Source organism: Rattus norvegicus, chromosome 7 (genome assembly GCF_036323735.1).
Source record: "Rattus norvegicus strain BN/NHsdMcwi chromosome 7, GRCr8, whole genome shotgun sequence".
Taxonomy (NCBI): domain Eukaryota; kingdom Metazoa; phylum Chordata; class Mammalia; order Rodentia; family Muridae; genus Rattus; species Rattus norvegicus.
The window spans coordinates 64738596-64754988 of NC_086025.1; the positions used below are offsets into that span (position 1 = coordinate 64738596).

The 16393-nt window shown below is 48.3% G+C and overlaps 3 protein-coding genes across 4 annotated transcripts in view; 1 reads left to right on the forward strand and 2 right to left on the reverse strand.

Annotated features, from left to right (window-relative positions):
• The window catches only part of Tsfm (Ts translation elongation factor, mitochondrial), a 35777-nt gene extending 24266 nt beyond the window's left edge, over positions 1 to 11511 (reverse strand). Inside the window, exon 1 of the mRNA XM_039079876.2 lies at positions 11352 to 11511. Coding sequence (XP_038935804.1) covers positions 11352 to 11372 — 21 coding nt within the window. The 5' untranslated portion in view covers positions 11373 to 11511. The remainder of the gene's footprint in view (positions 1 to 11351) is intronic.
• Positions 131 to 11309, reverse strand: Eef1akmt3 (EEF1A lysine methyltransferase 3). Its single transcript, XM_003750328.5, is given in 4 exon segments — positions 131 to 1664; positions 1666 to 2041; positions 10629 to 10740; positions 10863 to 11309. Coding segments are annotated over 4 exon segments (915 nt in total). The 5' UTR covers positions 11262 to 11309; the 3' UTR covers positions 131 to 1636.
• An 82-nt stretch (positions 11512 to 11593) lies between the features above and the next one.
• Mettl1 (methyltransferase 1, tRNA methylguanosine) lies at positions 11594 to 15936 on the forward strand. Of its 2 annotated transcripts, none has more exons than NM_001398934.1 (6): positions 11594 to 11765; positions 12744 to 12907; positions 14163 to 14347; positions 14444 to 14557; positions 14701 to 14802; positions 14967 to 15936. In NM_001398934.1, exons 2-6 carry the CDS (start codon positions 12763 to 12765, stop codon positions 15114 to 15116), a joined length of 696 nt encoding a protein of 231 aa, NP_001385863.1. In that variant the 5' UTR covers positions 11594 to 11765; positions 12744 to 12762; the 3' UTR covers positions 15117 to 15936. The 2 variants fall into 2 exon arrangements, with proteins under 2 accessions (NP_001385863.1, NP_001385862.1); NM_001398933.1 differs by having other exon boundaries at positions 11594 to 11708.
• The last annotated feature ends 457 nt before the right edge of the window (positions 15937 to 16393 follow it).

The following is a 16393-nucleotide window of genomic DNA, read 5'->3' on the forward strand; positions in this document are numbered from 1 at the left end:
CCGCTTGCAGACCGGGGAGGCAGTGGGAGTGTGATCGTCTCTTTTGCCTGCTTCATTAAAACATTTCACAAAAGACTTAGCCGGTAAAACTGAGCGATAAAGTTGCCACGAAATAACAACACAAGACATGTAGGTGATACTTTGTTTCTTTATTTCCAATGTACTTTCAATATCCGTTTATGACACAGGACAAACCGCAGGTAGGTAGGTGGGCTCAGGAAATTGCCCAAGGTCACCTGGAGAAGCAGAGTCCCTTCAACAAACCCAATAAATAATTGCTGAATTAACAAAATATCTGCTGAACACATGTGTGCCCAGAGCTGTTGCCAGTTTCAGGGGATCAGTGATGAATAAATCATAGCTCTGCCCTCCAATGGATCTATTGGTCTGAGGAAAAAACAATCAGGTAAGGCAATAAAAGGTCCTTAAACAGTTAAAAGATCTCCAGACAAAGAAACCACATCCAAGCAGAAAGCTCAGGAAAAGGAAGATTTTTGGTTTGGGTGTTATTTTCCAGAAGCAAAACTTGAGTTTAGACAGAGAGAAATGATCGTTCTTGGAAGGGAATCATCTGGAAAGTGGAGAAGTCAGGGAATGCCTGCATAGGGTTAGGGAACAAAGCGTAAGCCTTTTGCAATTTGGCTAAAAGTGCAAGAGAAACAGAGTAGGAATTGAGTCCTTTAGGAGCAGACAGTGTGTGGCCTGAGTACCAAGCAAAGACGTTTGTTCTTGCAGTAGAAGCTAACTAGAGCAGTTTTTGGAAATGGCAAGGGTTTGAGGCATGACGTCAAGGTTAAGAGAAGAGTGGCAGACACACCAAAGATGGTTGTGTGCTGAAAGGCTAAGTAAAAAGAAGAAAAAAAAAAAAAGAGCCAGACTACTCCAGAGGGAGAGAGAACCAAAGGCAAAACAAGAAGGAAGAGCTAGAGATCAGAAGAACCTAGAACCCAGTCCAGAATTTGGTACAAAATGCGGGTGATCAAGGTCTTGAGCTTTGCAAAGGACGAAGAAACTACAGTCCAGGGGACATCTCTGACTCTCCTCCGGGGGCTCAGATCAAGGAAGACTCATCCTATCAAGAATCTAATTTCAGCAGGCAAGAAACAGGTGTTCTGAGGCACAGCACCCAACTTTCTGTCAATAACTACATGTTTGGGGATACAGAAGAGATGATTCATGCTCATTTTTTTTCCTTAAGAAATGTCAAAGAGTGTGGTTTTTTAAAAAGTCTATTCTGGGAGCTGGGGATTTAGCTCAGTGGTAGAGCACTTACCTAGGAAGCGCAAGGCCCTGGGTTCTGTCCCCAGCTCCGAAAAAAAGAACCAAAAAAAAAAAAAAAAAAGTCTATTCTGTTTAAAGACCCAGAGGTGATCAGTGGTGATCTCTCTACAGGGACTATTCACAGTTTCCCTTCCTTATTCCTCCTTTGAAGGCAAGTGTTGGGCGCTTTCCTTGTGTTTTAAACTCAAAGCTTCTGGGGCTCCACCATTCTTAACAAGCCCCACCCTGCTGCATCTCCCCAAGAATAATTAGGGGAACCAAAGGGAGGAGGGAAGGAGGAAGGGCAATCCATCCTTTTCTTTTGTCCTGATGTTCCTGGCTCTGGAGGGATGCCATTCCTCAGACAAGAGTTAGGTCAACAGAACGGGTGCTGTCCAGCAGGTGTCCCTGTGCCTGGCCCTATAGATGTTGACATTCACATCCTCATCCCTCTGGGCCAGCTCCAGGTGGAAGTGCTGGGGCAGGAGGTGCTGGAAGAAGGTCTCTGCCCCGTGTTCTGCTCTCATCTTGGAGGCCAGGTAGATGGTGCCGTGGGGCCCACACAGGTGACGGAGGGTCCCCAACAGCATTGGGAAGGTAGGTTCCAGGTACACGATATCTGCCCCCAGCACCAAGTCATAGTTTCCAGGAAAGACATGCTGGTCAATTCCCCAGGACAAGGCGCACACCTGAGCCCGGCCTCCGGGTGGCACATTAGCGTGGACATTATCCTGGATTTGCTCTAGGGCCAGTGGCAAATCAGTGATGGTAACATCCCCCCCTGAAGGAGAGTGGGGAGGAAAAATGCAAGTCAGAGGGACCAAGACAGGGCTCCTGACTCCTGCCTGGTAGGTCAGAGACCCTAAGACCTCGTGTCTCGACAGCTCGAAGTCCATACTTTGACTTTTAGTTGCCCTAACCTCACTGTCAACCATGCCACTCTCCTTACTCTACATTCTACAACATCAACATTCTCTCTGAGCTAATCTTCAACCTCTCTGCCCAACACACAACAATCAGGTGTCAGCAAAAGCCTGAGCAAGACTAAGCCGGGGATGAGCTATGCACCCCCACCCACACAAACCCAGAAGACGTGACCTCAGCTGAGCCCAAAAGGCCAAGCACACACGAGTCAGGTGCACCTTTCTGAGCAGGGAGTAAGGAGCACGAGTGCCTGTCAGGCAAAGGGCATGGCATGCTTAGGGGAGGCTATACTCTAGAACAGAGGTTCTCAACCTGTGGGTTGTTACCCCCCAAACCACCAAAAGACATAGGTAATTACAGTTACATTTTATAACAGTAACAAAATTACAGTTATGAAGTAGCAAGGAAAATAACTATGGTTGGGGGTCACCACAACATAAGGAACTGGAGAAGGGATCCCAGCATTAGGAGGGTTGAGAACCACTGGGCTAGATGTAGAAATTGAAAGAAGAATGTCAAGACCCAAACGGAGGACTATTGCATGCTAAGAGAGAGTCAGGCTTGATGGAGGGTGATCACATGCTAGGCAAGCTATATTGCCAGGCGGAGAAACAGGTTTTAAGAGTAGGATCTGGGATAAAGACAACCAGGTCAGCATTTCAGAACACTTCCCTCACATAACAAACGTGTACTGAGTGCTTGCTAAACACAGGAGAAACAACCAGAGGCAGAACAAAATTGCAGCTTTCTGAGAGTTCATTCCAGACTTGGAAACAGCCACAAAGTAGTTACAAAAGTAACTACTTAATCGGCAGCATGGTTGACAATAAAAAAGAAAGCGGAAGTGGTAAGAGGTGACTTATTGGAGTGCATATGCCAGGTGTCTGGAACACATCAGTGAACAAGACAGGTGAGAAGCCACACGTGTAGAGCTTACAGAACAGTGCCCAGGGCTGGGTGTAATGGCGGCAGCACATCCCTGTGGTTTTAGCACTAGGGCAGAGCCAGGACAAGCAACAATTAGAGACCGGCTTGGGCTACATGGCAAGACCTTAACTAAGTAAAATAGAGGCGAGCTGGAGAGATGAACAGCTCAGTGAATAAGCACAGGCTGCTCCTCCAGGGGACCCAAGCTTGGTTCCCAGCATCTATATCAAGCGGCTTACAATGCCACCCCAGGGGATAGGATGCCTCTGGCCTCTGAGGGTGCTTGCTCTTATGTGCACAAACCTATGTGGGCATACACATAATGTAAAATAATAAAAGTAATGTTTTAAAAGAAAACAAAATCTTATCCCCAATAGAGGAGTTAGAGAAAGGACTGAAGTAGCTGAAGGGGCTTGCAACCCCATGGGAAGAACAACAATATCAACCAACCAGAGCTCCCAGGGACTGATCCACCACCCAAAGAGTACACATGGACAGACCCATGGCTCCAGCGGCATATGTAACAGAGGATGGCCTTGTTGGGCACCAATGGGAAGAGAGGCCCTTGGTCCTGTCAAAGTTCAATGCCCAGTGTAGGGGGATGTCAGGGAGGGGAGGTGGGAGGGAGTGAGTAGGTGGGTGAGGGAGCACCCTCATAGAAACAGGGAGGTGGGTGGGATAGTGGGTTTCTGGAAGGGGAAACCAAGAAATGGGATAACATTTATGATGCAAATTTAAAATGCAGTTTAAAAAAAAGAAAAAGAAAAGAAAATTTTAAAAGGGAGAAGGCTGGGGCTATAGTTCAGTTGAAGACTATTTAAGGACCTGGATCTGAGTCCACCAAATAAAGAAGTAATTGTTTAGACTGGAAGTGATGGTGCAGACCTATAATCCCAGCACTAGAAAGGTACAGGCAGCCCTATCAGAAGGGTCATCCTTGGCTACATAGTTTGAGGCCAGCCTAGACTACATAACACCCTGTTTCAAATGAAGAGGAATGGGGCACTGGCTCAGTGGATAAAGATTCTTACCAAGCCCGACAGTCCAATTTTTATCTCAGAGTCCTATATGGTGGAAGGAGAGAACTGACTCCCACAAACGTTCTTTTGACCTCCACATTCAGGCCATGACAAATGAAGGCCTGTGCCACCACTGCCTGGCTCCAAACTTAATTTCTTTTTTAATTAAAAAAGAAGAGGAGAGGTTGGGGATTTAGCTCAGTGGTAGAGTGCTTGCCTAGCAAGCGCAAGGCCATGGGTTCGGTCCTCAGCTTCCAAAAACAAACAAAAAAGAAGAGGAGGAGGAGAAGAAAGAACAGTGGCAGAAAATGAAAACAGGACCAAAAGAAATGAAATATCCAGGCATGGTATACTTGCCTATAGTCATAGAGCCTGGGGAGCTGAGGCAGGAGGACCATGAGTTCCAGACCATTTGGGGCTACATGGTAAGACGCATTGTCAACAAACCACAAACAAACAGGGCCTGGTGGCTCACATCTATAATCGCAGCACTTGGGAGGTAGAAGCAAGAACATCAGGAGTTGAAGGTCAATCAGGATTATATTAGACCTTTTAATAAGACACACAATACATCGAGTAGCAATGCATGCTACTGTGAGGCACCAAGGAGGGAACGAATCTGAACCACTTGTGGGAGAAGGCAAAGGGCACACTTTTAGTGGGATGCTTGGGAAATCCTCAGTAAGCAGATTTTGTTTGGAAAAGACCTGAAGGCAGCGCTGGAGCAAACCACATGGCCCGGCCTGGCTAAAGTCTACTAAACACAGATCAGCAGGCACAGAGACCTTCAGGCAGGGCTGTGCCCTGCAGGGTGAAGAGCGGTCAGACAAACAGCAGCAGGAGCTTGGGACAGGGAGATGGAGGGGCAAGATCCTCTGCCGTGTGGGAAGATAGGGGGTCATTTTAAGGGGAATGATTACACTGATTCAGGACTTACTAGAAACACTTCAATTACTGTGATTAAAAAACAGAAACAAGGGCTGGAGAAATGACTCAGTGGTTAAGAGCACTGACTGCTCTTCCGAAGGTCCTGAGTTCAATTCCCAGCAACCACAGGGTGGGTCACAACTCTCTGATGGCTGTCTTTTGGTGTGCAGATTCACATACAGAAAAAGTACCCAAGTACATAAAATACAAAAGCAAGTAAATCTAAAAGGAAATAAACAAAACAAAATGTACTTTATTCAAACACAAGTTCACAAACAAGGGAACTGGAGAGATGGCTCAGCAGTTAGCACTGGGTGCTCTTGCAGAGGACCTGGGGGGCTCCCAGCATCCACACAGTGGCTCACAAACATCTGTGACTCTAATTCTAGAGGATCCAGTCCCTCTTCTAGGCACCAGGATAGCATGTGGTCCATACATGCAGGCAGAGCACACACACATAAAAATAAATAAATAAACCTTTAAAAAAAACCAACCCAAACCTATAGAAGGGCAGGACAGAAACAGGGAGATTGGTCAGGGCAGAGATGATTTTGTTAGAACTCGGGTAGTGACAGTGATTAAGAAGTAATCAAGGGGTTGGGGATTTAGCTCAGTGGTAGAGCGCTTGCCTAGGAAGCGCAAGGCCCTGGGTTCGGTCCCCAGCTCCAAAAAAAAGAACCAAAAAAAAAAAAAAAAAAAAAAGAAGTAATCAAATCCTTAACATTCGGAGCACATGGTCAACATCAACAAACTGCCCCACACGAACACAAAGAGCAGTGGGGGAGAGGTTTTGATTAAGGATAGTTTTTGCACATTTGGCCTAACTCAGGGCCAGTTGCCCACTATGTAAATGAAGGGCTTTAGAAGGCCATCTTGGAAATGGGAGCATGATCTCATCGTGAGCCGAGATTGAAATGTCCATCAAACAATCGGTGAAGACGCTGAGTAGACGGAGCTACGCAAACGCCTGGATGTAGAAATGAGAGGATCTCGGTCCTCGACATAAAGAGGACATTCAAAGCCACAGAGTGATGTGACTCCTCAGGAGGGAGAATAGACAGAAGAAAAACAAGGGGTCGAAAGTACACAGCTGAGCTCTGGGGCACTCAGGGTTTCCCTTGTAAGGATAAAAGGGGGTCAACGAAACAGAACATGAAAGTGTGCCGGTGGTGTGTAGAAGCCAGAAGCGTGTTGGCCCAGAAAGTGGAGGACATTTCAAGGAGATGGGAGTATCCTTGTCAAACGCCAAGTCCACTGGGTGGGCTAGAAACTAACTCCTGGATTCAAAGCGTGGGGTGGGAAGTGAAGCTCACAAGCTAAGCTAGAACCATCAGAGGGACAGAAAACCTGAGTGGAATGGATTAAGAAAAGGAAGAAGAAAAGAACTACAGATGGGGACATTAACATTTAAATGTATTCTCTCCCTCCTGAGCAGAGAAATGGCAAAGAATCAGCCACTTCCCCCGATACACACACACAAGTGCACTTTCTGTATACACAGATGCTGTCTATAGATGGTGTGTCTGTATATGTATGTGATATATGTGTACATAACTATGCTGATGTGCCTATCGTGTATGTGTGGGGGGGTGGTTGATCCTACATCCTACATCATATACATAAGCATACACACACACACACAGAGGGAGGTATATTGATACGGTGTATGTGTATCCTGATATGTATGTGTATACATACATATACATCCTGATATATATGTGTATATACATTTATATGTGTGTGTATACATATATATAGAGAGAGAGGGAGATATATATATATGTGTGTGTGTGTATACATATATATAGAAAGAGGGAGATATGTGTGTGTGTGCCCTGATATGTATGTGTGTATATACATATATCCTGATGTATATATGTGTGCATGTATATACATGTATATGTATATGTATATGTGTGTATATATATAGAGAGAGAGGAAGAGAGAGAGAGAGAGGGAAACAAATGATACAGGAGAGAAGAGGAGGGTCTACTGTGGGAAGACTCAAGGCCTTATGGACAGGTGGAAAGGTTTACTCTAGCTAGTCCATCCGCCTGCCACAATCAGATGAAGGCAGTAGACATGGACACGTGAGTAGACATTGTGACGTGCACTTGTCTGAGAACACAGACATAACCAGAAGAAACAACATGGTCAGTTAAGGGTGATCATGGCAGAGGAGGTAAGAATCAGCTGTCTCGGACAGTGGAAGACTCAGTGGACAGGAAATAGGACAGGCTAACTGGGCAGCACAGGGACCTGAGCTCAGTGATACAAGTGCACAATGAGTCTAGTTAGCACTAGTGTGTGAGTACTAAGAAGGCCTGTGTGTGTCTGAATGTATGTGAGGTGTGTGTGGAGTGTGTGTGTGTGTGTGTGTGGTGTATGTGTGGAATGTGTGTGGAGTGTGTGTGGAGTGTGTATGTGTGTGTATGTGTGGTATGTGTGTGTAGATTGTGTGTGTGTGTGTGTGGTGTGTGTGGAGTGTGTGTGTGTGCATTTGTGTGGAGTATGTATGTGTGTGCATGTGTGTGTGGAGTGTGTGTGTGGAGTGAGTGTGTGTGTATGTATGTGGTATGTGTGTGTAGAGTGTGTGTGGATTGTGTGTGGAATGTGAGTGGAGTGTGTGTAGAGTGTGGAGTGTGTGGAGTATGTGCGTGTGCATGTGTGTGTGGAATGTGAGTGGAGTGAGTGTATGGAGTGAGTGTAGAGTGTGTGTGGAGTGTGTGGAGTATGTGCGTGTGCATGTGTGTAGAGTGTGTGTGTGTGTGTGTGTGTGGTGTGTGTGTATGTGGTGTGTATGTGTAGAGTGTGTGTGTGTGTGTGATGTGTGTGTGGAGTGTGTGTGTGTGGCGTGTGTGGCGTGTGTGTGGAGTGAGTGTGTGTGTATATGTATGTGGTGTGTATGTGTAGAGTGTGTGTGTGGAGTGTGTGTATATGTGTGTGTGTAGAGTGTGTGTAGAGTGTGTGTAGAGTGTGTGGAGTATATAGAGTGTGTGTATGTGTGTGTATGTGTAGAATGTGTGTGGATTATGTGGAGAGTGTGTGTGCAGGTGTGTGTGTGAAGTGTGTGCATATGTGTGGGTGGAGTGTGTGGAGAGTGTGTGGAGTGTGTAGAGTGTGTGTGTATGTGTGTGTGTGGTGTGTGTGTAGAGTCTGTATATGTGTGTAGAGTGTCTGTAGAGTGTGTGTGTATATGTGTGTATGGAGTGTATGTAGTGTGTGTGTGTGTGTGTGTATAGAAAGCCTTCCCTTGGAGGAAGCTTTCCCATGAGCCTAGCTATGGAGAATTCATTTGCAGTAACTAGGCAGTAAGACCATTTCAAACACAAAGTGCAGCCCCCATGAAGTCCCTAAGGAAGGGGACATTAAAGAAAATTTGCAGAATGGAGGGGCAGAAGGTCAGCAGATTGCACAAGGAAAACAGGAGGAGAGAGGTACAGAAAGAGGCTAGAGAGGGAGGCAGGCTGTTGGAAGCCACCTTTTGATAAAAGCAGCAAGACTCCATAGAAGGGTGGGGTGTGATAATGACAGTAGCTATTTTGAAAAAAAATTTGATTGCAGGGTGGTGTGAGCAGCATCTAGGTGGGGACCAGAACTAGAAACAACAAGACCAACCAGCTTGACTCCTTATTATAGTCTGAGCAAGTGATGATGACTGCTGAGGCTGGGCAGCCAGGAGTGTCATCAAGAAAACACAAGAGAATCCAAGAGATGTTTAGGAGTGAAAGCCCACAGGACAAGAAGCGTGTGAGGATGGAAAGAAGTGTCGTGATGATGTCTGGCTGTGGCTTCATAATGGGCAAGCCTGTGGGACAGACAGCTTGGCTAGGAGAAGAGCACAGGGTCAGCTGAGAGTGCTAACCTCTCCCACCGAGAAGCATGAAGATAGCTCTGAAAAGCAAGGCAAGAATCGGTAGTCGACAGACTGCGTACGGAGGGACAAGGAAAGGACCCATTGTGCAAGTGTTAAGAAGGCATCCAGGGTTGGCTGAACCCTGACATACAAAGTCAGAGAATAGATTACACCCAGATCTTAGACTTGGCGACTAAACACAGCACAAAAAAGCAGTAGCTATTATGACAGTAAGTGAAGACAGGTATTCTCTCTCTCTCTCTCTCTTTCTCTCTCTCTCTCTCTCTCTCTCTCACACACACACACACACACACAAATACATACACACAGAGACAAACACATATGCACACAGACATATACACACATACATACCATACACACATAATCATATATACACATACATACACACACATGCAACATGCACATGCACCCATATCCACACACAGTCATACACACACACACACACACACACACACACACACACACACACACACACTTTCCCCCTTGTCTCCTTCCCTCCCTTTCTACCTGAAACAGGGTCTTACTCTGTAGCCCAGGCTGGCCTAAACCCTGTGTGCTGGGATTACAGACAGGAACTGTTCCACTTGGCTTCTTTGCTTTTTTTTTTTTTTTTTTTTTTTTTTTTTGGTTCTTTTTTTCGGAGCTGGGGACCGAACCCAGGGCCTTGCGCTTCCTAGGTAAGCGCTCTACCACTGAGCTAAATCCCCAGCCCCGGCTTCTTTGCTTTTTTTTTTTTTTTTTTTTTGGTTCTTTTTTTTCGGAGCTGGGGACCGAACCCAGGGCCTTGCGCTTCCTAGGTAAGCGCTCTAACCACTGAGCTAAATCCCCAGCCCCGCTTCTTTGCTTTTAATGTGACTTGCTGACCCTCCAACTCCTCATCTGCCTAAGCTTCCCCTTGTGGATTGCTCAGCCCTCAAGGTGGCTAGCCAGAGCATAGTCATGCTACAGAGACCTCACTCTCATGTATTACTGTAGTGTCTTCCCACATTGTCCCTTACTAGGCTACAAGTTCCTTGGGGAGAGGAAATCCTTATTTAACGTCATACCCTCAGCCCCAGCATGCCCCTTGGCACACAGAAGACTTAGAATGCATGCTGACTGACTGAATGAATATAAGAATAAATGCCTGCCTCCTCAAAGAGTGCCCTTAATGTAACCCAGTTCTGTTCCTATGGATAAGGACATCCCGGGCTACATGACTTAGCATTAAAAACTTAAGGCTGTAGTGTTGTGTGGTGGCCCACACCTACAATCCCAGCACTAGAAAAAGTAAGGCAGGAGGATCAGGAATTCAAGGCTAATCTTCTCCACGTAATGAGTTTTAGGCCAGCCTGAACAACAAGAGAGCCTGTGTCAACCACCCCCACTTCCCCCCTCCCCCGAAAAAAGAAAAAAAATTAAGAGACCCTAACATAACACCGTCCTAGGTCTGTCGCTCCTTCAGAAAATCCAGCAAGCATTTTAATGAAAGGGCATCTCCAGCGCCCCCCCGCCCACACATACGGAATCCCTATTTGTTTTAGACACCCTGAAACCAACTATCTTGAGTGTCCTGAACGCTCATCAGCGCTGTCTGCCTCGCTGGAGAGTGGAACTGAGCTGAATTCAAAAGCCCTGCCCACCCCTATGAATCCACGTCTAACTTCTCCACACTCAGGCTCCCCCTCCTCCCGCCGCAATGCCAGCTCACGCACCCTACAGCGCCGCCAAGATTCCCACGATGCCTGTCCCCGCGCCCAGTTCGATCACCTTCTTGTCTCGAAAATCCACGTTTTGACTCTCGAAATAGTTACACAGGCTCAGAGCCTATGAGGAAGGGAAAGAGAGAGAAAGTGGGAAACTGTCGGGACGGTGGCTCCATATGGGAGAGGCGGGGTCCCGGGACTGGACCTCTTAGGGACCCTCACTTAGGACAGCCCATTCCTCACCGCATCCCACACGCGTGCGGCCACCCCAAGGCGGGACCCAAAGTTTTGCGTGATGCTCAGCTCGTGTCCACAGAAGCAGAACCGGCTGCTCTCCGAGTAAGAGTCGGTGAAGAGCCCGACCTCCCGTGGGAACACAGATTCGGGCTCCGACTCCGGATCCGAGTGAGAGCTGGCCATTCGGCAGATAGAGAGCCCGTGCACTCCGGCTAGCGCTCGGATCCCCTCAATCTGTGCGGGGTTGAGGCTGGGGACTGCCAGCCATATGGGCTGCTCCCAGACATCGGGCCCCGCCTCCCCAGTTCGCCCTCCTTCCTCCAGCTGGATTTCCTGGAGATGGATAGGGATGACCCCCGAGCCCGGATCCCTGGTGCACACAGAACAGGACCCACACAGCACCATACAGGACAGATTTGGTTTGAGACCACCAGGAGAGAGAAGAAATGATGCTTGAATCTACTGTCAGAGGCGGGTCCCTCACATCCCACTCACCTGTGGGGCGTCTGTGGGCATTTGGGAACCGAGACTAGGCAGGAGTGAGCCAAGGGAGAATGCAGGGTGCCCGGAGGGAGCTCGCCTTCCCGCTCAATTAGACACAGCAACGCGCAGGTTGCCCTGCCCGCTCCCTTCAGGGTCCTCTCTCCACGATTCACCTGAATTTGCTCTTGGCTCTTTAAAAGGCGGGGCCTGATGGAACCCCCACGGTTGCGTCATCACCTTGCGCCAAGAGTTCAGCTCTCCACGTGTACTGTGTGGCATCATGGCGGGAGCCGAGGCCCCCCAGCCGCAGAAGCGCTACTACCGGCAGCGCGCCCACTCCAACCCTATGGCGGACCACACACTGCGCTAGTGAGCGAGCCGGGCGGGATCCAGGAGGGAAGGAGGGAGGGCTCGTCAAGCAGCCTGGTAGGGCGGTCGCGCTGAGGCCGTAGCTGGGACTTGAGATGGACCTGGGAGGATTGTCTGGATGACACGTCAGCTGTGGGGATGGCTGAGGGAGATTGGGCAGAAGGCGGAGTTGGCCAACTGGGAGTGGTCGTGGTGTTGGAGACTTAAGCCTGGGTGGACTTGCCAACCAGATAGATCTAGGAAGAGGAAGAAAACTACTGCTGAAACTAAAATGAAGAAGCGAAGCAAGTTGTCATTTCTAGGTTCCAATTTTTTTTAAAAGAAAAATTGGTTTGGGTTTTCGAGAGAGGGTTTCTCTGTAAAGCCCTAGTTGTTCTGGAACTCGCTTTGTAGATCAGGCTGGCCTCGAACTCAGAGAGATCCAGCTTTCTCTGCCTCCTGAGCGCCGGGACTAAAGGCATGCACCACCATACCTGGCTCCGATTTTGGATTTTGAATTTATAAAAAGATATACACATTCCTGGCCACTCCTTGCTCCATTCTCATCACACAAAATACATTTAAAAAAAAAAAAAAGAGGGCTAGAGAGATGCCATAATGGTTAAGAGCGCTTGACTGCTCTTCCAGAAGTCCGGAGTTCAGTTCCTAGCAATCACATGGTGGTTCACAACCACTTATAATGGAATCTGATTGCTTCTTCTGCTGTGCATGAAGACCGAACACTCATACTCATAAAATGCATGGGTAAATAAAAAATTTTAAAATATGCATAAACAAAGTAGTGCTCCAGTGCCTTAGGCATTCAGTCTCTGGGAGAACATCAATATCCGGAAGCTTGGCAGATCAGCAGCCATAGCCTCATGATGGGACTGTGACTCACACCTTAGAAGCCAGGGGACCTTCCATTATGCTTTCTACGCACCATATGGCCCCATGCATGCAGAATGTTTTCTAAACCTACCATTCCCCCTACACAAGCATGTCTGCAATGGTATGTCCAACAGTTTCATGTGTCTCCTATTTTCTTTTCAATAGCCCTGTGAAGCCAGAGGAGATGGACTGGTCTGAGCTTTACCCAGAGTTCTTTGCTCCACCTAATCAAAACAAGAGCCATGATGATCCAAAGGATGAGAAAGAAAAGCACTCTGGGGCCCAAGTGGAGTTTGCAGACATAGGCTGTGGCTATGGTGGCTTGTTAGGTAATATGCTGGCCCATTTCTTGGGACAAGGAGAGGCCTGGGTTCTGCCATCTCAGCAGGTTAGAGGCAGGATGAGTTGACCTTTCCTCCTGGGACCAGACACCAGTGACATCAGTGTGGAGAACCTCCACTTTCCTTCTACTCTGGGTCTATGGCCTTTGCCCTGGGGAAGGGAGGGGGCTGCCTCAAATGTATCTGAGAGCCTGGGTTGTTCTGTCTGGCTCCAGTGGCTCCAGTCCCTCCATGAGCCATTCCACTGCCTTGTGCTGGGTCAGTGAGCTGGTCAGCACAAGCGTCAGAGATCAGCTACTGTGACCACTGATCCTGAACTGATCTTTCTCGGGGATTCCACCACCTTCCCTCTCCTACCCCCTTTCTCACCAGAACACATTCTGCCCCGCCCTCTCATGTTTTGGGGTTCCTGTTACATTTCTTTGTTTTCCAGAGCATGCATGTCAAGCCACTGGTCTACATTTACATCTTCCCTATAGCTGTTCGCCTCTAGATAACATGTATCAGAGGGGAGGAGCGTGGTGTGTGAGACTGAAGACTTTGGCTCATGCTTGCTTTTTCCCCCTTATTAATTCCATGGTCTTAGTATTTCTGATCCTCAGTTTCCCCAACCTTCACACTGTACCAGAGAGTGTAATAAAGATTAAATGAAGCTAGGCGGTGGTGGCGGACGCCTTCAGTCCCAGCACTTGAAAGGCAGAGGCAGTTGGATCTCTGAGATCAAGGGTAACCTGGTCTACAAATTGAATTCCAGGACAACCAAGGAAATGCTGTCTCGGGGAAAATAAATATGACTGCATGTTGACCTTGTAAAAACTCAAAAGCAAACTGTTGCTGTAGCTTCTGCCCTTTTATTCTTGTCTACATGACAGATCTAGTCCTCCTGGCTGGTTACTTTATGTTTTGAAACAGGGTTTCACTCTGTAGCCCTGTCTGGTCTGGAACTTTCTACATCAAACAGGCTGACCTTGAACTCACAGAGATTTGCTTGCCTCTGTTCCCCTTTTCCTACTTCCAATTCTTAGGATTAAAGGCATGAGCACCACACCCTGCTCCTGGGACAGTGTGACAGTTTTACAGTTTTGTGTTTTTCCTGTCTCTTCCTTAGAGAAGCTCTGCGGGGCATGGGTATCTCCCCCACTCCTGACTTAGATGTCTACAAACAAAAACTCTCTCCTGTGTAACCTCTTTGTACTTCCTCAAAATGTGACACTGATGGTCCCCTCGATGTCTCTGTCCCCAGTGGCACTGTCACCGCTCTTCCCAGATACCCTGATTCTGGGTCTGGAAATTCGGGTGAAGGTGTCCGACTATGTGCAAGACAGGATTCGGGCCCTCCGTGCAACTCCCGGAGGTGGATTCCAGAACATCGCCTGTCTCCGCAGTAACGCCATGAAGCACCTTCCTAACTTCTTCCGCAAGGGCCAGGTGCAGCCTGGGTAGCAGCCGGGTGGGTTAGCTGGTTAGCAGGTGGAGGCGGAGCCTGGCATTCACGGGCAATCCTGTTGGCGCATCTGTCCACAGCTGGCAAAGATGTTCTTCCTCTTTCCCGACCCACACTTTAAGCGAACGAAGCATAAATGGCGAATCATCAGCCCCACACTTCTGGCAGAGTATGCCTACGTGCTGAGAGTCGGGGTGAGTGAGGAAGGAGCTGCTGTAGGTAGCCTGCCCGGGGCTCTTCACTAACAATATAGTCTTGGGGGAGGCACATTTAGGCAGTTGTACTGTGGACCTTGTTGCTCAGCTGTAACCCATCCACAACGATGTTGCCTGTACAGGGCCTGGTATACACCATCACCGATGTCCTGGAACTGCACGAATGGATGTGCACCCATTTTGAAGAGCACCCACTATTTGAGCATGTGCCTCTGGAAGAGCTAGTAAGTACGACACCTGAGGGAAATTGCAAGGGTGCAGGCCATTCAGAGTGGCCCTATATTTAGTCCTGAGCTAAGGCTCAGGGCCGGGCCAGGAGGATGGGAGTCTCCCAGCCCTAGGGCAGTTTGAAAGGTGGGCAGGGACATTCTGGACCCTCTTTCTGCAGAGTGAAGACCCCGTTGTGGAACATCTAGGCACTTCAACTGAGGAAGGAAAGAAAGTTCTACGCAACAATGGAAAGAATTTCCCAGCCATCTTCCGAAGAATACAGGATCCCCTCCTCCAGGCAGTGACCCCCAATCCCACCCTACCTTAGCCGGACCCCCTCTTCTAGTGACTGGAAAAAGATGAGCTCGCCGTTCCAGGCCTTCCCAGTCTGGTGGAACTGTGAGGCCATGACCTCTCCAAGAAGTCAGGGTGCAGTCTATCAGTGGTCTTTCCTATCATTCTTACTGCCTTTCTGTTCCTCCACTGTCAGGAGAAAGCAGATGAAGTGGACTGAGATCAAAGGACCTTAGACGAGAGGGGGTATTTGGGAGACTGTGGGTATTTTGTTCTCCTTGAGCACCCCCGCCCCCCGGCTTCTCTAGCTGGGGTGAAGAGTGCAGTGCTCCACTGTCTTAGGCCAGATGTTTGGCTCAGGTTGCCCTCAGCTGTGTTTACTTTGTAGTCCTGGGGATGATGGGTGTGTGCACACATACCCACATGTATGTGCCTAAGTTCCCGTGTGTGTGCGTGTGTGCGTGTGTGTGTGCGTGCGTGTGTGTGTGTGTGTGTGTGTGTGTGTGCCTGCACGCGCACTCGTGCCTATGCCTGAGTGCCCATGTATATGTGTCTGTGTGTGTCTGTGTGTGCCACTGTTTCCCAAGAATGGCTGGACAATGTATCAAGTGCCTCCTCCCAACTTCTCCCTGCTTACAGTCTGACCCAGGCAGTCTCTGCTGCCTTTACTGTTGCTATCTCTGTGGAGTCTCTGGAGGTCAAGAGGGTAGAGCGCCTTCCTTGTCTTTACCATGTTGAACTTTAATTTCAGAATTTCAGACCTGACTGACTTGCATAGTAAGTAGTACCTCATGGGGAAGGCGGAGGAACAGGGAAATAAGCTGGAAAACATTTAAAGATTTATTTTTATTGTATGTGTTTTGAGTATTTGCATATATATGTGCACCACACATGTTTCTGGTGCCCTCAGGGGCCAGAAAAAGGAAGATGGTTCCCCTGAAACTAAAGTTACAAATAGATGTGAGCTGTCCTGTGGGTGCTGGGAACTAACCCTGTACCTCTGTAAGAGTAGCCTATGCTCTTAACTGCTGAGCCATCTCTCCAGTCACTAACCTGGAGGAGTCTGTAACTGAGAGTGGTTGCTGACCACCGAGGTCACAGGAGGTGGAATCAGTCTGCGATTCAGAGTGCCCTGTGCCCTTGGCCTTCATTCTACCCAGAGACAGGGTCTCCAGATGTATAGGAGGTGAGGGTTGGCACAAGTGCACATATGCTCGTACAGTTCAGTGAGGCCAGCTTTCATCTTCCACTGTGTGGGTCCCTGGAATCAAACTCAGGTCATCAGGCTCAATGTGAAGTGTTTTTACCTGC

Coding starts and splice junctions, on each gene's coding strand:
- Mettl1 (NM_001398933.1), top strand. CDS start 11,620: ATGGCGGGAGCCGAGGCCCCCCAGCCGCAGAAGCGCTACTACCGGCAG. Junction 12,908..14,162: donor TGGCTATGGTGGCTTGTTAG/GTAATATGCTGG, acceptor CTCTGTCCCCAG/TGGCACTGTCACCGCTCTTC. Junction 14,558..14,700: donor CCTACGTGCTGAGAGTCGGG/GTGAGTGAGGAA, acceptor TTGCCTGTACAG/GGCCTGGTATACACCATCAC.